The 21,125-nt window shown below is 38.8% G+C and overlaps 3 protein-coding genes across 3 annotated transcripts; all 3 read left to right on the top strand.

Moving 5' to 3' along the window:
• The first annotated feature begins 414 nt into the window (after positions 1–414).
• On the top strand, positions 415–906 carry LOC148769094 (uncharacterized). Its single transcript, XM_088820225.1, has one exon. It carries the CDS (start codon positions 415–417, stop codon positions 904–906), a length of 492 nt encoding a protein of 163 aa, XP_088676351.1.
• An 11,163-nt stretch (positions 907–12,069) lies between these two features.
• LOC148769093 (uncharacterized) lies at positions 12,070–12,767 on the top strand. Its single transcript, XM_088820224.1, has 2 exons — positions 12,070–12,414; positions 12,510–12,767. The coding sequence occupies exons 1-2, from the start codon at positions 12,070–12,072 to the stop codon at positions 12,765–12,767; spliced, it is 603 nt and encodes a 200-aa protein (XP_088676350.1).
• A 4,414-nt stretch (positions 12,768–17,181) lies between these two features.
• Positions 17,182–20,925, top strand: LOC105956246 (disease resistance protein RGA2). Its single transcript, XM_012980093.2, has one exon. It carries the CDS (start codon positions 17,182–17,184, stop codon positions 20,923–20,925), a length of 3,744 nt encoding a protein of 1,247 aa, XP_012835547.2.
• Positions 20,926–21,125: the final 200 nt, after the last annotated feature.

Raw genomic sequence — 21,125 nt, 5'->3', positions numbered from 1 at the left:
CCGCCATGAAATTTGAACCATGCGCGTAGAAATGAGAGAAACCATGTATGTATTCTGTTGAAATAATAAACTAGATTAAGTGTATTAAGGAATATTCTAGAAGGTTAATTCATGTATTACCTTATTCATGTATTTGGTTTTAATTAAAGTTCATGTACTAGTTAGAGGGGAAGAATTAAATTAAATAGTGATACATGTACTAGACTAGATTCATGTTGGGAAAATCCTATAAATACCACATGAACTCTAGCCATTTGTAACAAGTCAAGTATTCAAGTTTAATAGAATTATCCTATTCTCCTCCACTTCTCGTGTGTGTGTGTGTGAGTGTTGAGTGAGTGTGCTCTCCATTTTCCAACAAAGTGGTCTCAAGAGCCAACTTGTGTTTGGAGAGACGTAAGTTTGAAGAATATAATGTCGAACGGAATTCCATTTCAAGTTCCAAAACTCACAAAAGAAAATTATGGAACTTGGTGCATTCGAATGAAGGCGTTGCTTGGAGCTTATGATGCTTGGGAACCTGTTGAGAACAGAGTTGAGGGTGAAGATACTGCCTCCGTAAAGAAAGATCAAAATGCCCTTACAGTCATTCATCAAGGCCTAGATGAGGTGATGTTCGAGAAGGTTGCTAGCGCAACCACCTCCAAGCAAGCATGGGATATTCTTCAAACTTCTTTTAAAGGAGTTGATAAAGTAAAAATAGTTCGTCTCCAAACATTAAGAGGAGGGTTCGAGTCACTGAAAATGAAGGAATCCGAATCGATTTCGGATTACATGTCAAGAGTTTTGGCCAATGTTAATGAAATGAAGAGGTATGGAGATGACATCACGGATGAACGGGTCGTTGGAAAGATTCTACGATCCTTAACTCCAAAGTTCAATTACGTGGTCGTGGCCATCGAATAGTCCAAGGATTTGGACACCATGACCGTTGACGAGCTTGCCGGATCGCTGCAAGCCCATGAAGAAAGAGTGAAGCCAAGACAAGAATTGGTGGAGCATGTTTTTCAAGCAAAGCTCTCTTTCAAAGAAAAAGATGAAAGGCGTACTACGTTCCAAAGAGGCCGAGGACGTGGACGTGGTCGTGGAAGAGGAAGAGGCGGCTACCAATCCACACATAAAGAAGAGATAGGCCAAACATCATATCAAGGAAGGGAGCGTGGCCGTGGACGAGATAGAGGAGGAGTCTCGAGGCCAAACCAAAGAAGATATGACAAGTCTAAAATTGAATGCTACTCTTGTCATAACTTGGGGCACTTCGCATGGGAGTGTCGAAATAATTTGGAAGAGAAAAATAACTTTGCGGAGAGCAACAATGAAGAAGAAGATCCCACCTTACTTCTCGCGTGCAAAAGAGACGTGGACGAAGATATCAATCAGTGGTATCTTGATTCCGGTGAAAGTAACCATATTTGTGGAAATAGAGATTTGTTCTTTGAGCTTGATGAGTCTACTGGAGGCAATATCACTTTTGGAGACTCGTCAAAAGTGCAAATCAAAGGAAAAGGTACGATTTTGATTCGTTTGAAGGATGGAAGCCATCAATTTATTTCCAGTGTCTTTTATGTTCCGGGAATGAAGAACAACATCTTGAGCTTGGGGCAACTTTTGGAGAAAAATTATGATATTCAACTGAAAGATAGATGCTTGTCCATTAAAGATGAAAATGGAAAGTTGCTCACAAAAGTGCCGATGATGAAGAATAGAATGTTTTTTATTAAACATTCAAAATGATGTTCCAAGATGCTTGAAAGCTTGCGTTCAAAATCCGTCCTGGCTATGGCACATGAGGCTTGGACACTTAAATTTTGAAGGCCTAAGAGTGATGAGCATGAAACGTATGGTGAACGGCTTGCCAATTATTGATCTTCCAAATCAGCTTTGTGAATGATGTCTCTTTGGAAAGCAACCTCGAAAAAGCTTTCCAAAGGAGTCTTTGACAAGAGCTCAATATCCATTGGAGTTGGTTCACTCAGACGTTTGCGGACCTATCAAGCCATCATCACTTGGGAATAATAATTATTTCTTATTATATATTGATGATTTTTCTCGAAAGACTTGGGTGTATTTCTTGAAAGAAAAATCCGAGGTATTTGAAACTTTCAAGAAGTTTAAGAGCTTGCTGGAAAAACAGAGTGGCTACCAAATCAAAGCGCTTCGAACCGATAGAGGAGGAGAATTCACTTCAAATGAATTCATGGATTTCTGTGGAGTAAATGGCATACATCGTCCTATGACGGTTCCAAGATCACCACAACAAAATGGCGTGGTTGAACGAAAGAACCGAACAATTCTCAATATGGCAAGGAGCATGTTGAAAAGTAAAAATATGCCGAAGGAACTATGGGCTGAAGCAGTGGCATGTGCTGTCTACTTATCCAATCGGTGTCATACTAAAAGCGTTCATGGAAAAACACCTCAAGAAGCATGGAATGGATTCAAGCCAAGTGTTTCACACTTGCGAGTTTTCGGGAGTATAGACTATGCACATGTACCGGATCAAAAGAGGACTAAGTTGGATGACAAAAGTGAAAGGTACGTGTTTATCGGCTATGATCGAAATTCAAAAGGGTATAAGTTGTACAATCCAAGCAATGGAAAAATTATTCTCAGTCGAGATGTGGAATTTGATGAACAAAGCAATTGGGAATGGGATAATTCAAAAGAGGAGTACAATTTTTATCCATTCTTTGATGAAAATGGTGGTGATTTACATCCTACTAGTCCACCTCCACCACAAAGTCCGGCAATTGGAGAGGCAAGTTCTAGCGAAGACCTCGGAGAACTAGAAGTCTAAGAGACTTGTATGATGCAACCGAAGAGGTAACACAAGATTTTGGTAATTTAAACAAATTTTGTTTCTTTGGTAATTGTGAACCTCTAGGTTATGAAGAAGCCGCATGTGATAAGAAATGGAGAGAGGCCATGGATGAAGAAATCAAGACAATCAAGAAAAATGAAACATGGGAGTTGGCAAAATTACCAAACGGGAAAAGCACCATCGGAGTCAAATGGGTGTACAAAATAAAAAGAAACTCCAAAGGCGAGGTGGAGAGATATAAAGCAAGATTGGTGGCAAAAGGCTACAAACAAAAGGCCGGCGTTGACTATGGTGAGGTTTTTGCTCCCGTTGCTCGTTTGGAAACTATTCGCTTAATGATTTCTTTGGCAGCCCAAAATCAATGGCAAATCCATCAAATGGACGTGAAGTCCGCTTTCTTGAATGGTATTTTGGAGGAGGAAGTCTACATTGATCAACCTTTGGGTTATGAGGTTAAAGGGGAAGAAGACAAGGTTTTGAAATTGAAGAAAGCTATTTATGGCTTAAAGCAAGCACCTCGTGCATGGAATAGTCGAATCGATCAATATTTTCAAGCAAATGATTTTTTCAAAATGTCCACACGAACATGCACTTTATGTGAAGAAATCTAAAAGTGGTGACATGTTGCTTGTTTGTTTGTACGTGGATGACTTGATTTTGACAGGAAATAATCCAAAGATGTTCGAGGAGTTCAAGATGGCTATGGCTAAAGAGTTCGAGATGACTGATATTGGCTTAATGTCCTACTACCTTGGCATTGAGGTGAAACAAGGAAGTGACGGTATTTTTATTTCTCAAGAAAGATACGCCAAGGAAATTCTAAAAAAGTTTGATATGGAGAATTGCAAGCCGGTTAGCACTCCGGTGGAATGTGGAGTCAAGCTATCAAGACAAGGAAATGGTGAGAAAGTCAATCCTTCAAACTTCAAAACTCTAATTGGCAGTTTGAGGTATTTGACTTGTACACGACCGGATATTCTATTTGCCGTTGGGTTAGTTAGTCGTTTCATGGAAGTTCCTACTACTTCTCATTTGAAGGTTGCAAAGAGAATACTTCGGTACATCAAAGGTACACTTGATTATGGGATTTTATATTCTCATTCTCAAAATTTTGAACTTGTTGGTTATTGTGATAGTGATTGGGCCGGTGACATTGATGATCGTAAGAGTACTACCGGGTTTGTATTCTTTATGGGAAATTCATGTTTTACTTGGAGTTCAAAAAATCAACCCATTGTTACTCTTTCTACTTGTGAAGCGGAATTTGTAGCAGCAACTTCTTGTGTTTGCCATGCGATTTGGCTTAGGAGTTTGATGGAAGAATTTCACGAACCACAAGAAGACCCGACGAAGATTTTTGTTGACAACAAATCAGCACTTGCATTGTCGAAGAATCCGGTGTTTCACGAAAGGAGCAAACATATTCATACAAAATATCATTTCATACGAGAAAGTGTTTCTAAGAAAGAAGTGGTACTTGAGTTTGTGAAGTCTCAAGATCAAGTTGCCGACATATTCACCAAACCATTGAAGAGCAACGTGTTTCAAAGATTGCGAATGTCTCTTGGTGTGATGAATCTAGTTTAAGGGGGAGTGTTGAAATAATAAACTAGATTAAGTGTATTAAGGAATATTCTAGAAGGTTAATTCATGTATTAGCTTATTCATGTACTTGGTTTTAATTAAAGTTCATGTACTAGTTAGAGGGGAAGAATTAAATTAAATAGTGATACATGTACTAGACTAGATTCATGTTGGGAAAATCCTATAAATACCACATGAACTCTAGCCATTTGTAACAAGTCAAGTTTTCAAGTTTAATAGAATTCTCCTATTCTCCTCCACTTCTCGTGTGTGTGTGTGTGTGAGTGTTGAGTGAGTGTGCTCTCCATTTTCCAACATATTCACCCTCTTGATCTCTAATAACTCCCCCACCAGCAGTATCTTCTCCATGCATCGAACCGTCGACGTTAAGTTTGAAGTGCAGCGAATCCGGAGGGTTCCATTTAATCCAACAGCCCCGCAACTAGTTTCGTTCCTTAATTAGCGAATTCAGTTTTGAATAATTACCCGATCCAAATTCGTCTTCGAACCAGTAACCACCATAGCTTCGTTAAGGGCCCACAAAGACGGAGATGCGTCGGATTGAACAAATAAATGTGTCAAATTCTCCTGTTGAGGGGTCATACAACATCTGTCCTTTGAAGGTGCCATGCAGCCACGACGTTTAAGTACTAGGTCTACAGCAATCGGACCATGCACCAATTTCCAAAAGAAAGCGCTAATCTTGAACGGAATTTTTTAGTGCCACATTTTGTTCGCAAAAGGAATTTTAGGGTTTTTATGACGAATAATCTCCTAATAATCAGCCACCGTGAATCTCCCAGTAATGGATTTGGTAAATATGAGCCGGTCCTCCAAAGATTCATCCACCTCGATAAGATCAAAAAATATTTATTGTTCCAGGGTACGAAATCGCTTATAAAAATCTTCTTGCAATTTTGCCTCTATAAAAGTAACGGTTTGATGAACATCTAGAACTTCATCATCATACCATCTATCCTTCCAAATATCGATTTGGCCATTACCCACGATCCGCCGACTATGGCTATCCAAAAGTTGGAAGTGAAGATACAAATCTAGAAGTTTGCGAACCGATATCCGCTTAGAGGTCTAAAAGCCACTTTTATCAAAACTAATCATCTGTCATGATGACATTTCATATTGGGTGAGCATCATTTTAAGCGTTGTGATCGATGATGTCCGACCATTAGTGAACAGAAGCACGTCGTCGGCATAAAATAGATGTGAGATGTGGAGTGATCCCCGTCGAACCTTATATTTATGTAAGCTGCCGTCGTCCTCCAGCCGTTTAATATTGAGGGTAAGAATCTTTTGAGCGATAATAAACAGCAGCGGTGAAAGATTGTCGCCTTGTCGAACCCCTCTGGATGATTTGAAATGGCCATACTTCTCTCCATTGATCAACACCGAGCACCAAATATTAGAAAATAATCGATATATACATAAGATCACAAACTTGGTGTGAAAATCCCAACACTTGCACATGTGAGAAAAAGTTCCTCCGCCATGTGATATGGAGTCGCATGAAATAGCTCTGTGAAGTACTTATGCGCCTTTTCTCCAATTAACCAACCATCTGATGTAAAGGCTCTGCTAGGTGGTGATATTATCGGCTAAATTCCCAAAAAGTTCACAATTCCACTGTTTAAGGGCCTTACGAAGAGTAGCTAGCTTGCCCTCAAAGCCGGTTTCGTTCAGTAGGGGTAGTCGAGTGCCAAATGTGAGCAACGAAAGCCTCAAAGTCGCTGCGGTCCAGCCATATTTTTTGGAAATAAAAAAACGAGATTTTCGAGGGCTCAACTGCCCAAAACTCAATAACAACGGGGCATGATCGGTAGACATGACCACCGGTTCGGTTAGAGCCGGAACCCGAACCCAACCGGGGTCAACAGTTTTTTAACCGAACCGGAACCGGTTTGACCAAAACCGGAACCGGAACCGAGAACCGGCGGTTAGAACCATTCGAAAAATATATATATATTAAGAAAAATATTGAAGTATTTAAGAAAAATATTTCCAACGGTAAAATTAAACAAAAGAATTTTTAAAGTATTTTTAGAAAAACTTGAAGTATGTTTTTAACAAAAATAAGTTTTTTAAGTATTCTTTCCACTTTTTAAAAAAAATTAATTATTTTTTTAAAGTTTTTTAAGTTAAATATATATATATATATAAAATATTATTAAGAACCGGCCGGTTCTAACCGGAAACCGAACCGGTAACCGTAAAGAACCGGATCGTAAAGAATCGGAAATATTCGGTTAGGTTCAGGTTCCTCCAAAATTGGAACCGGAACCGGCGGTTTGGAACCGGAACCAAACCGAATCGTGGGCATGTCTACATGATCGGTTTCCACTCTAGCCACGGCCAAGTGGGCAACTCTAACCGAAATATTTGAAATGGCCTCTGCATTTAATAAAAAACCGATGAATTCTTTGCAAATACGGTTTCTTCTACGTTGATTGTTACTCCACGTGAATGTGTTACCCTTGAACCTGCATCGGTTAGGCAAGCATCAACCATAAATTCATTAAACTCTTGCATCCCTAGCATGTGAGATGTCGATCCTCCCTTTCATCTAGGCTTTTGATGACATTATTTGCCATGTTACATCATCTCTCCAAAATACCCAGATATAGGGATTAAGTGGGTCCCATGAGTATAATTCTTAAAACAATCTGCTGAGCAAATTTGGCAATTTTAGTAACCTGTTGCTTGGGTTCAAGAATAGCGACTATTTGTGGTTTACGCTGAGTAATTATCTTTGAAATATATAAGAGGGATTTCGGGTTCCCTACACCTCTTATATTCCACAAAAGAACCGTCATTAGGAAACAACGGGATTTGGTGGTGCTTCGATGGGAATTTCTTTTCTCGGACGACCCGGTTTACGTTTGGTCTTCGGAGGAGTCTTAGTTTTTTCTTCGCACTTGATGCTAATTCCAGCACTTGAACAATATTTTGAGCTGCAAAATCCCGACCCTTATCCACTTCATTCGAAGTTTGAGAATCAGTCTGCTCCTTCTCAGTGCTTCTATAATTCCCGTCTTTAATTACCAAATGTGTAAGTTGCAAATCATCAATGCGTTGGATCGGCGTGACGTTGGCGCTGATCATTTCTTCCACCTCTGACGGACTAGCTTTATTGTCTGCCTGAGCAACCACCGGTTCAGCCACTGCCCCATTCTCCTTTTCCAATATTCCAAATTGATTCTCAATAATAATAATCTCTCAGGAATTTTTATTCCCAGTGGCTGCATAGGAAGTTCCAGGGAGATTAGAATTTGGGGTTTGGATTTTCGCCAAACCAACTCCGGCTAAGTGTTGCACTTTCTCGTTACACTAGTAGAAAAATGTTTTTTTACTAGGATCATTTACAGTAACAAAAGGTATCAAATTCGTACTAAAAAGGTTTTTGCTACGCATTTGCTACGAATTTGCCCCATAGCATATACAGGCGTGACAAAAGCTTTGCTACGGTAAATGGCCGTACCAAATACTTTTTTGCTACAATAAATCCTAGTATTTACTACGACTTCCAAATTGTTCCGTAGTAAAAAGTACCTTTTATTACGATTTTTTACTGTAGCAAAAACTTTCGTAGTAATAAGCAAATTTTCTACTAGTGGTATCTTGGATCACCTGTTCTCCATTATCTTTGGGACGAGTACGACCCTCCTTTTGCTGCCATTCTTGATGAATTGGTTGGCGAAGTCCATTCGACGGCTGGGGAGTTGAGTCGGCAGGTTTGATGTGCTGCTGCCCCCGTTGCTTTTTCCTACAGTTATTGCTCAAATGACCCAATAATCCACGGTGTGAACAAAAAGCGATGTTGCCTTCATACTCATCCTTTTAATTTGCAAAAAGCCCTTTTCCTTCGACTCTCCGATCCAAATTCGTTGGGGTAAATATGAAGAAACATCGACTTCTACACATAACCGAGCGTACATCAGATTTTAGAAATTTAAGCTCCTTGCATCTGCTCGAAGAAAGGTGCCAAGTTGATTTCCAATTATCCAGGTAAGGCAGATTAAAGTAGTAAAAATGGGGAGCCTGAATAGACGAATCGATGTTGCTACCTTTGTACTATCCTTATCGAATTTGAAGTTTTTTGTCCATTGAGAAATTTGGAACATAGATGTTCCGATGGAGTTTGAATCCCATGCTAATGCCATAATCATATCGTCATAATCTACTGGGATAAGCAAAATATGACGTGGATCAATCAAACTTATCACATGCTCTCTACAGAGGTTCCAAAATTGATAAATTTTCGTACAGATATCATGGATACTTGGACGACCTCTGGAGAATTTCATAATTAATGCGTGCTCAAATTGCTTTGAGGTGAGATCCATCTCTAACGAAGAGAAGAAAACGGCTGGAGCCTCTTCAAGGATGTAAATTGTTGAGGTGGCAACGGAAGGTTGATAGGATTGAACCATGCATATGGTGGCTTCGGAGCAGCCGGTGTTATAACATGGGCGAAGGTACGAATAGTAGGTTTGATCGGATCCAACGACGTTGACAAGGCTGGTGTAGGAGCAGCGGCGTCGACCACCGCCGGCAATTCAGACTTGGCAAACGAACAAGTTAGGCTAGGGTTAGGGTTTTCGCAAGGGAAGAGAGAGAAGAGAGCATAGTTGTACTAATACGACTTCGCGAACGAACAAGTTAGGCTAGGGTTAGGGTTTGGAGTATTCTAGACCATATGAGCTACAATGGTTTAAGGTTGATGGAGATTAACTAAAGGTTATAGGCAAGTGCTTGTTTCATTCTCAACTGGGAAATACAAACATGAAGTTTTTTGTTGGGTGGTGTCTATTATTCTTGCTAATCATGTTTTGTTTAGACAAGGATATCTGGTGGAGGTGAAAAGTATATTGAAATGGAAACGAGTGAAGTCTTTGGTAATCTGCGGTAAACTATAAATAATATAGTTTCATATCTAATCAGTGATATAAATTTAATTATTTCACTTTGTCATCTTCAATACATGTCGGGGAGTGCTAGCACAATAAGTCAAAGGCAATGAATATATGCAAGACTAAAATTACTAAGTGCAAGACCTTACTTGATGCAAGACCAAAATATAAATAAATTTACTAAGAGCAAGACTGAAAATTACAAATATAACCCCAATATTGATTTTGATACTATTCATTTAAATTAGACATAATTACTATTGCAAGACCAAAAAGAAAAAAAAAGGAAAAAAAATAAAAATAAAGGAGAAATTGAAAAAACGAGAGAGATGAAGAAGAAGAAGAAGAAGAAGAAGAAGAAGAAGAAGAAGAAGAAGAAGAAGAAGAAGAAGAAGAAGAAGAAGAAGAAGAAGAAGAAGAAGAAGAAGAAGAAGAAGAAGAAGAAGAAGAAGAAGAAGAAGAAGAAGAAGAAGAAGAAGAAGAAGAAGAAGAAGAAGAAGAAGAAGAAGAAGAAGAAGAAGAAGAAGAAGAAGAAGAAGAAGAAGAAGAAGAAGAAGAAGAAGAAGAAGAAGAAGAAGAAGAAGAAGAAGAAGAAGAAGAAGAAGAAGAAGAAGAAGAAGAAGAAGAAGAAGAAGAAGAAGAAGAAGAAGAAGAAGAAGAAGAAGAAGAAGAAGAAGAAGAAGAAGAAGAAGAAGAAGAAGAAGAAGAAGAAGAAGAAGAAGAAGAAGAAGAAGAAGAAGAAGAAGAAGAAGAAGAAGAAGAAGAAGAAGAAGAAGAAGAAGAAGAAGAAGAAGAAGAAGAAGAAGAAGAAGAAGAAGAAGAAGAAGAAGAAGAAGAAGAAGAAGAAGAAGAAGAAGAAGAAGAAGAAGAAGAAGAAGAAGAAGAAGAAGAAGAAGAAGAAGAAGAAGAAGAAGAAGAAGAAGAAGAAGAAGAAGAAGAAGAAGAAGAAAGAAGAAGAAGAAGAAGAAGAAGAAGAAGAAGAAGAAGAAGAAGAAGAAGAAGAAGAAGAAGAAGAAGAAGAAGAAGAAGAATTTTGACTAGCCGAACTCCATGCATCCGAGATTCTCGTCTATTTCTTACAGTTTTACCAGGCGGGTTATAGCTCTCTCATATCACCTCCAATTTAGGTGATTCGAATTGCTAACTGGAAAATCTAAACTTTGATGTTTTGATTCTAGAGAGATTTGGAGTGGAAGAGGTCAGAAATCGAGCTTGAAGTTGACACACGTGCACAGCCAAGTGCCTACTCGAGTTATGAAGAGTGTTCGTGTGGTCGACTTGATGTTTGGAGTTTATATTTTATATTTTTATTGAATTACGTTTTTATTTAGGATTTACATTATTTTGGTATTTTAGAGTCCTTTTATGGTTAGAATTAGCTTAATTAGATGTTTCTTTATTTTATATTAGGTAAGAGTCTTTTTCCTTGTGAAAAAATAGTCTTTTTAGATCTTATAAATAGGTTGCCAATTTGGCTTATTTTATTGGACGAAATTTAATGATATTTTGAGTATTTGGTGAGATTAATTCTCCTTCACTGTTCTGCAACAATCTTCGTGATTATACAAGTGGATTCTTGTAGTTTTCTTAGCGCCATAATATTGGTTTCTGGTTCTTTATAACCACGGGGTCAATATTATAAGTCACCTTGATAATAATAGTTTCTAGCTCTTTATAGCTATGGGGTCAGTATTCCTTACTTCCGCCAATCTGAATCATTTGTTTTTGGATGTTTTCGATCTTTCTTCCACGTAAGGTATTGGGTCCCGTAACGAGTTCTACGGGGTTCGTATCATTACCTTCTGTATAACACCTTCCTCATTAGAACTGATCAAAAAAGTTTAAAGTATTTGTTGGAGCAGAAAATTTCTTCTCCCTTATAGCATAAGTACTTGGCCAAGCTGTTGGGGTTTAGCTACAGGATTGAATATAAGAAAGGAAGTGACAATACAGCTGCTGATGCCCTCTCCAGAAGAGAACATGATCCTTGTATTCATGTTATTACCATGCTTCAACCTATGTGGTTAACTGAGGTTCAGCAGAGTTATGAAGGTGATACATTGGCTCGAGTTACTATTGCTGCCATAAGTTTAAGACCTTGAGATGTCTCTGAGTTTGAATACTTGGATGGGTTACTCAAATACCGAGGTAAAGTCTATGTGGGGGAAGTTGCAGGCTTAAGGCAACATATTCTATTATATATGCATGGTTCCAGTTTGGGGGGTCATTTTGGAACACACAATACCCTTCAAAGAGTGGTCAGTGTTTAGATGGCCTCACATTAAGGAACAGATGAAGGCAATGGTCTCTTCTTGTGCAGTTTGCCAACTCAACAAGCATGAGACTGTTAAATACCTTGGTTTACTCCAACCTCTAGTTGTGCCCACTAAAGCCTGGTCTTACATCACTATGGATTTCATCGACCAAATTCCTCTTTCCAAGGGTAAAGAAGTCATATGGGTGATTGTGGATCGTTTCACAAAATATGGCCATTTTATAGCCCTCAGTCATCCTTTTAGTGCTTCATCACTGGCTCAGATCTCCATTGACACCATTTACAAACTCGATGGATTGTCCACTTATATTGTCTCTGATCGAGATAAGATCTTCACTAGTACTTATTGAAAGGAGCTCTTTAAGTCATTGGGGGTGGAATTACTACCCAGTACGGCTTATCACCCTCAAAGGGATGGCCAAACTGAATGGGTAAATCAGTGCTTGGAGTGTTATTTAAGGTGTATGAGTAGTCATTTCCCGAAGCAATGGAGCTCGTGGTTGTCTTTGGCTGAGTTTTGGTACAATACTTGCCATCATTCCGCCATTGGTATGTCTCATTTTCGTGCTCTTTATGGTTATGATCCGCCCCAGTTGGGATACGGTCCCTTCTTACAGTTAAAAACGGAGGGTGTGGAGCAGTGGTTCAAAGATCACCATGCAGTGACTCAGCAGCTCAAGGAACTCTTGCAACGAGCTCGCAAATGCATGAAGAATCAGGCTGATAAGCATCGCAGTGAGCGCGAGTTCAACGTCGGTGATTTGGTCTACCTGAAATTAAATCAGCAGCTCAGTCTCCACAAAAGTCCGGTCTGGAAACTTACTCCCTAGTTTTGTGGACCTTTTCCTGTAATTCGACGTATTGGTGCCGTTGCTTACGAACTCCAAATACCCCCGATGCTAAGGTTCATCCGATTTTTCATGTTTCTCTCCTTAATAAACATCTCGGGGATGGAACTCCGGCGGTCGCTGCTTTTCCTCCGATGACACTCTCTGGGAAATATCTTCTGGTTCCCGTCAAGATACTAAAAAGCCGTTTGGTGAAGTGTAACAACGCTGCCCTGGGTCAGGTGTTGGTTCAGTGGGCGCATTTGGCGGCGGCCGAGGCCACGTGGGAATATGCAGCAGAGATAATCCAACGTTTCCCTCAACTTCAACCATGAGGGCATGGTTGTTCTTCATGGGAGGGGGTATGTAACGACTGTAACTACCAGCTGAGCTGGCAGTTGGACGACGTCGTTTGCTCAAAGGCGCAACACCTCACTTAAAGAATCGCGTTCCTAATATTACGACTCTTCAATTTTCTTATTTTTGTATTATATTAATAAGCAGCCAATGAATATCTGACACGTGGCACTTTAGCTGTATAAATAGCTGAATAACCGAATTAGTAAGCAGCTAAGAACAGATTGTAAACTCAATTACGAGTGCATGAATAAACTTTCAGATATTTTCCCCAAATTCCCCAAACCCTCTGGTCTCAATCATAACACGGCCGTGTTTTCTTGATAGAGAGTGGAGGGTTTTGTGGGGGCGGAACCCTAATTGGTGGAGGTTTCCGATTACTGGAAGCTTCGGCGCAGACAGCGGTTGATGGGTTTTTGAGAGGTGGGCCATTTTCCTTTTATGATTACAAAAATTGTGAAAACGAACAAGGGGAGAATAAAAATTTTGGAAACTACCATCGGTTTTCTTGATCGTCAAAGGTGTGGGCAAACATTAATTTTGTGTCTGAAAATTGTGGAATGTGGATTTGTAAGTGTATAATTGGGGAATTTGGAAGGATAAATGGAGATGGAATCTTTTAATGTTTGTGGGAAAATTAGCTTTAACAAGGTGAAGTGAGAAGTACTGATAAAAAAAATAAAAAAAAAAAAAAAAAAAAAAAAAGTGAAGTGGGAATTGAATATTAACATGTTACATAAATATCAACAAGTAATTTGTTGAAACTCGCTCACCATGAAACTTCATTGCTATAACCAGTTGCGGAACCATGATTTCATTACACTATTGGGTTCGAGTTTAGGATCTCGATTATTTTTTTGTTTTATTACTTATGATATGGGTTACTTCGCCCGTATGAGTTCCCCGGCCGAATACTATCGAATATGCCTTTGGCTATACGGTCCCTCCCCCAAAGGATGCATTTGGCCAGGTCCCCTCCTACAGAGCCAATGTACACGCGAGAGGAGGTACATTGTAGGTTAGAAGTAGTTAACGAACGGAAAGAAGGCCATTAGTATTAGATGTCTATCTGACAAGATGGATGCCCGCTCCTTGGCTATCCAAAGCGCTCTTTTCATGCGTGTTGGTCTTCATGGTCTGCTGGTTTTTCTGGCCATGATCGCTGCAGCCATAAGGACCTATCCTTGGAGAGCAGGGCTAGAACAAAGCAAGAAGATCCATCTCGGAGCAAAAAGTAGAAGAGTGTGATAACTACTCAGCAGTTTGCGAAGAAGGGAGTCGCCGTGTAAGGATCGAGGTAGATAGCTTGCACAGAGATATCAACGAACTCAGAGCCCTCCGAAGAGAAGTGAAATGGGTCCGGTAAGATGAGCCCGTTTTCCAAAGAGATCATTGATGATCTCATTTGAGTACAGCGGCACCGGGGATCCCAACGAATACCTGAGCCGGTTTAACAATACTGGTGTCCCTTTACCAGCTAATCGAGGGAGTAAAATGCCGAGCCTTCGATACCACCCTCACCGGGGCCGCACAGACGGGGAGTATCAGTATTTGTATTAGTATTATGGTATTAGTATTAGTATGTATGATGAGTAATCGGTATCAGTATCCTAAATGAACAAGCAATTTCTCTTGGTTCACTATTGTCTAATGATAAAATATGTGTTTGCATGTTCTCGGAATTCAAATCGTTGCATGTTTTAATTCTAATGGGCAATTGTGTTGAAGAGTTGCCAAGTTCAATTGGAGTGTTGATACACTTGAGATTTCTTGATATTTCAGGCATAAGAATTGAATATTGCCAGACTCTGTTACCGAACTTTATCACTTGCAGACATTAAGAGCATGTCACGTTTTGAAGAAGCTACTGAATACATTGGAGCACTTAATGAGCTTGAGAAATCTTCACGTTCCTCGAATAGAACTGCCTCCAGAGATTGGAAGATTAACTTCTCTTAGAACACTACCATACTTTGGAGTGAGCAATGAAAATTGTTGTGGAATTGACGAGCTTGGAAGCTTGAAAATCTCCAAGGGGAACTGCAGATTTATAATTTTCAAAAAAGGTGCATGATAAAGAAATGGCTAAGAGAGCATATTTATTACGAAAGTCAAACATAGTCAAGTTAAAGCTTGAGTGGAGCACTGAAAATAGATAAGATGAAAAGGGCGATGAGAGTGTGTTGGAAGGCCTCGAACCCCACCCAAATTTAAAGGGCTTATACATTTGGGGGTTTGGAGGGAGACGTTTGCCATCGTGGTGTTCAACGATGTCGGGACTTAATAATTTAACGGAGATAACACTTGAAGATTGCACGGATTGTGAACAAGTTCCAATGTTAGGGCACTTGCAAATTGCCTATTTGTTATCAAGTCAACGTAATAATATTATTGTATTACACAGTATTATAGTTAATATTATTGTCAACTACAGTAATTTTATTGTTTTTACCTGAAAAAAAAAATTCTTGAAAAAAAAATCAAAAAAAAAAAAGTCAACGCGGAAGACCGCCGACGATGGTCAAAATTGGACTCAAAATTGGGTTAGAAGTCAAAATTAAATATTTTGTGAGTTTGGGGTAAAATTGAAGTTAAATTGGGGTTAAAGGGTTGAAATTAGAGTATATTAAAATGTGAGTGGTATTTTAATCTTTTACGCACTTCTAACTTTAACTGGGCTTTTTCGTAAAAGATATAAATAAATAGTCCATGAAGATTTATTGATAATAGTCCCTTAAAAATATTGAATTTTATTTTTCAAATATTTTTATTTAATCATTCATATTAGTGAATGACTAGAAACTTACTTCACATAAAATTATTTTTTTAAAATACCTTTGATTTATGAAATAACTCATAATGTGTGACTTTTAATCAATTAATTCTTGTTAATGAAATCATTGACTAACATAGTAAAAATGTAAAATCATGTGGATTGCGCATGTGAGACTGACTAGTATAATAAAAATTAAGAACAAAGGAAAAAAGAATAATTTTCAGCTGTGATTGCATATACATCTAGCCCTGTATGCGCCTCAAAACATGGAAAGGGACTCCAGATCCATAACCAATAGGGTGACTAGTAAATGTGCCTAAAAACTAAAAACTAATTCATTTCGATCAACTGCCTAAAAACCAACCCATCCGACAAATCAATCTTACTCAAATTAAAAAAATCATTATTGACGAAACCTTTTTGGATCGGTTGATGGGTATATTCGCCACCAAAGTTACTTAAAAAAAGTTGAGAAAAAATATGTACTGTCTAGTGCCACTAGTCATGATCATTTATCAGTGCGTGCAAAATAGTTAATAGCAATTCAACAGAGAATAAATATAATTCTGAAATTCAAACTAGTTCCAAATGCGCATTCCCAATTTTTAATGGAAGATTTATGTCTAACTTTTTTTCCTTGTTCATTTTTTCGTTTAATTTAAAATCCTAACTATTTTAATAATTCTACACCCACTTAAAAAAACACACCTTTTACTATAGACTTTTTTTAATACAATTTAGTAATATAGTTGGTTTGCCGATAATCATCGGTCAACTGAATTTTGATAGTACTATTAGAAACCATTAATCGACCTATTATAGATGGGTTGATCAAAAATTCTGACCAAATTCAATGGGTAGGTTAAAAATTTATGGCCTAAAAATATGGTTGGTATAGGTCGGTTGCTGGGTAATTAAAAACCAATCCAATCCCTCCGCGACGATAATTTAATGTAATTTTTTAAAAACCTCAATAGACCTTTTGAAGAAATAGTTTTCTTAAGCCATATTATTCTAATTCTAAGCACAACAACTACAAGTCAATGAGATGGCTTAGTGGTTGGGATGTATTGGAACATGTCTTTGTTTTTTCGAATAAAAAAATTGAAAAATAACTTTAACCATGGTACAAACAGTTGTATAAATCAGTTACTAAGGTTGTAACTTCTAATTTGATTCCATACTACTTCATCGTATAATTTCTAATTTGAAAATTTTAAAGAAAAATAAACGAGTTTATAGCAAATAATACCCCTGTGAAATTTCGAACGGCTAAAAAACCCCTTGTGCTATCTGCATAGGGGCACTATTTGCAATAAACTCAAAAATAAACCTTAGAAGCCTCACAGAAGTTTTCACATCTCACCATTTGCAATTTGCTCAAAAAGTTCTCTCTCTCTCTCTCTCTCTCTCTCTCTCTCTCTCTCTCTCTCTCTCTCTCTCTCTCTCTCTCTCTCTCTCTCTCTCTCTCTCTCTCTCTCTCTCTCTCTCTCTCTCTCTCTCTCTCTCTCTCTCTCTCTCTCTCTCTCTCTCTCTCTCTCTCTCTCTCTCTCTCTCTCTCTCTCTCTCTCTCTCTCTCTCTCCCCCCCAAACATACTAGCATTCTCAACAAAGCCATGGTGGCAGAAGTGGTGGCAGAAGCTGCGCTGCGAGCAGCCATTCAAGTTATACTTCAAAATCTGACCTCAGTTTCGGTGGAGCAAATCAACCTCGTTCAAGATTTCAATGAAGATTTGAAAAGGCTAAGAGGTTCCGTCTCAATGATTCGGAGTTTCTTGAACGATGCGGAGAAGAAGCAAGTGAACGATGAATCTGTCAAACAATGGTTGAAGAAGCTTGAAAGTGTAGCTTACGATGCCGATAATGTCTTGGATGAGCTCCACTATCATCATAAGAAAATCCAGACTCAACACAAAGTGGAGAAAATGGTACGAGGCTTCTTCCCATACTCGATTCGTCATCCAAACACGACACGTAGAATCAAGGATATCAATAAAAAGTTGGAAGAGATTAATCACGAGGCGATCAACTATGGCCTTCAAAAGGCTGTGGTAGGTGCATATGCTCCTATTGATGGATTAGGCCCATCTGCAAGCACAGAAACCGATTCGTTTACTATCGATCCAATTTTTCTTGCAAGAGAAAAAAATGTGTTTGAAATTGTGAATATGATCACTGATCTTCCAAATGATCAAGTATTCTCCATCCTTCCAATTGTCGGTATGGGTGGATTGGGCAAATCAAGCCTAGCTAAGAAAGTGTTTGATCATGAAACCGTAAAGAATCATTTTGCTAAGCGTTTCTGGGTGCATGTCTCGGAAAATTTCAATGTCGTGATTCTTCTAAAAAAGATTCTTACATCGTTAACAGAAACAAACGTCGAACTTGGAAATAAACAAGCACTTTTGGAAAAGTTTCAAAAAGATTTGGGAGCTGAAAGATTTTTACTCGTTCTCGATGATGTTTGGAATGATAGTCAAGAAAGATGGGATGAATTTATTATTCCCTTGACAAGGATTAGTTCTGCTAGTGGAAATGGCATTATTGTTACTACGCGAAGTGAAATTGTTGCTTCAATGGTGACAACTCTTCCTATTCACAAACTAAATACCTTGTCAGAAGATGACTGTTGGTCCATAATCAAAGCAAAAGCGATTGGGGAAGGTCATATCCCATCAGAATTTGAAACCATTGGGGTATCTATTGCAAAACGATGTCAAGGTTTGCCAATGGCCGCTAAAGTGGTTGGAGGATTGTTGCGTGGTAAGCCAATTGATGAGTGGCTCTCTATCGAAAAGAATTGGCTCTCCGATTTAGGAGATAGAAATTCAATTTCCAAGATTCTAAAACTGAGTTTTGATCATTTATTGTCACCATCACTCAAAAAGTGTTTTGCATATTGTTCGATATATCCAAAAGGATATGACTTGCAAAGAGAGCGCTTGGTTGAGTTGTGGATGGCAGAAGGATTTCTTGGAGGAAATGATGATATGGAGAATGTGGGCAACAAATTCTTTAATCTTCTTTTAGAGAACTCGTTGCTACAAGTTGTAAAGGCAAATTGCTATGGCGATATAACATATTATAACATGCACGGTCTTGTACATGATCTAGCATCCTCTATTTTAAATTCAAGCGACCAAGTTCGGTACATTGGCCTGCAGTCTATTGATGGTGAATCGTGTATCCTGAAAGAACAAGCAAGTTGTGTTCGTTCGTTGATGTTCAATGAGAAAATATGCGCTCTCATGTTCTCAGAATTCAAATCGCTCCATGTTTTGATTTTAATGGGCCATTGTGTTGAAGAATTGCCAAGCTCGATCAGAGATCTCATACATTTGAGATGTCTCGATATTTCAGGCATAAAATATTTGAGATGTTTGCCAGACTCTATTGGTGAACTCTATCACTTGCAGACATTAAGAGCATGTTATGCTCTGGAGAAGCTGCCAAACACAATGAAACACTTGATCAGCTTGAGACATCTCCACATTCCTGCTTGGATAGAATTGCCTCCAGAGATGGGAAGATTAACTTCTCTAAGAACACTACCATATTTTGGAGTGGGCGATGAAAAGGGTTGCGGAATTGGTGAGCTCGGAACCTTGAAGAATCTCCAGGGGGAACTGGAGATTTATAATCTTGATAAGGTGTACGACAAAGAAGAAGCTAAAAGAGCAGAATTATTACAAAAGTCAAACATAGTCAAGTTAAAGCTTGCTTGGAGAGAAGTTGACAATAGAGAAGGTGAAAATGGCGATGAGAGTGTGTTGGAGGGCCTCCAACCCCACCCAAATTTAAAGAGTTTACAAATTTATGGATTCGGAGGAAGAAGTTTGGCGTTGTGGTGTTCAAATATGGTGGGGCTTAATAATTTGATGGAGATAAGACTTGAAAACTGCACAAAATGTGAGCAAGTTCCAACGCTAGGGCCCTTGCCACGCCTGAAGACCCTTCATTTGATTAACTTGGAGAATGTGAAATCCATAGATTCGTTATTTTACGGAATCGACAATTGTAGCAGATGCAATAATACAATTATTGTATTCCCGGCACTTGAAAGGCTAGAGTTGGTAGGAATGTCGAAGTTGTCAGAGTGGTTAGAAGCAGAGTTGATGCCATATGCAACTGAGAATCAACAACTATCTCAATTACTATTGGTGGTATTTCCTTCCCTTAAATACTTGGAGGTTAATGGTTGCGGAGAATTGATGAGTGCTCCTAGTCATTTTCCATGCCTTCAAGAATTGGGAATATCTCGAGTGCATAGTGGAGTACCTTTGGCAAATATATGTGGGGTCAACTTAACCTCACTTGCGAAACTCCGAATTGTGTCAATTGATGGATTGGTGTGTCTCCCAGATTCGTTATTCCATAACAATCAAAATCTATCGTCGCTGATGATATGGAGATGTCCCAACTTAACGCATCTAGTTCGGCGCTTCCAAAATGGCGGTGCCTCTGCAATGAGGGAGTTGGAGATATGGGATTGTTCGAAATTGACAGAATTACCGGACAATCTACACAGCCTCATTGCTCTCGAGAGATTGAGTATACATCGATGCCCAAATCTGGAGACAATACCATATCCACATGAATCACGCAATCAGCAATTATTAGGCTTCAGTTGCCTTCGCCAATTGAGTGTCACTCAATGCACAAGGCTAACCAATTTGGCAAGCGAAATGATAGAGTCTTGTGCGTCGTCCCTCGAGAAGTTGGAATTGCGTGAGTTGACAAGTTTAACCAACGTCGGGATGGTGATTGGGTATTGCTTGCAGAAAATGCCTCGTCTCTCGAAATTGGTCCTTGTTGATGTTCCGATGAATACGATGATCACCACTGATTCGGTTGGTGTTTCTCTTGGCTTATGTAGCTTGAGAAAGCTAAGGATCGGCACATGCGACGAGTACTCACATTCGTCAGATGTAGTTGATGCCATCTTGAACGCATCGTCCAAATCTCTTCGTATATTAGACTTAGACGGGACAGAGCATAGTCGGGAACTACCGGATCAGCTTCAACATCTCTCTGCTGTTTCTGAGCTATGCTTAGAAAATTTCGTTGAGATAGAAGAATTACCTGATTGGCTGATTGGGAATAACAACAACAACTACAACAACTTGTCATCGTCTCTGCAGAAGTTACGTATATCCAACTTTAAGAAGTTGTGTCGTTTGCCATCTAAACAAGCCATGCTACGCCTCACCAAATTAACCGATTTAAAAATCGACAAATGCCCGATGCTAAATCTAAACGAGAGACGAGGTGCAGATGATGATTCTGAGTGGCCAAAAATTTCCCATATCCCCAACGTTATTGTGGACGACGAAGTAGTAATTCCAACTAATACACACTAAGATGTAAGTATACTTATTTCTCTTTTATATTGGATTAACCAGATTATATTTGTCTAATTTGTTTTTTTTTTTTTTATTCTCTTGGAGTTTATCAATTAATTAATTACTACATGAGAGAAACATTGTACTTCATTGTCTAATAATATTTGAACTTTGCATTCATTGCGTGCCCTGCACAACTTATTCTCTTGATTTGTTCA

This window comes from Erythranthe guttata, chromosome 7 (genome assembly GCF_056151865.1).
Source record: "Erythranthe guttata isolate IM_541 chromosome 7, IM_541, whole genome shotgun sequence".
NCBI classification, from domain to species: Eukaryota; Viridiplantae; Streptophyta; class Magnoliopsida; order Lamiales; family Phrymaceae; genus Erythranthe; species Erythranthe guttata.
The sequence above is the reverse complement of the archived record's forward strand: the minus strand, read 5'-3'. Positions and strand labels throughout refer to the sequence as shown.

Excerpts from the sequence above, each read along its gene's own strand:
- LOC148769094 (XM_088820225.1), top strand. The coding sequence starts at position 415 with ATGTCGAACGGAATTCCATTTCAAGTTCCAAAACTCACAAAAGAAAAT.
- LOC148769093 (XM_088820224.1), top strand. The coding sequence starts at position 12,070 with ATGAGTAGTCATTTCCCGAAGCAATGGAGCTCGTGGTTGTCTTTGGCT. Across the intron at positions 12,415-12,509 it reads TCAGTCTCCACAAAAGTCCG|GTTCATCCGATTTTTCATGT; the intron begins GTCTGGAAACTT and ends CCCGATGCTAAG.
- LOC105956246 (XM_012980093.2), top strand. The coding sequence starts at position 17,182 with ATGGTGGCAGAAGTGGTGGCAGAAGCTGCGCTGCGAGCAGCCATTCAA.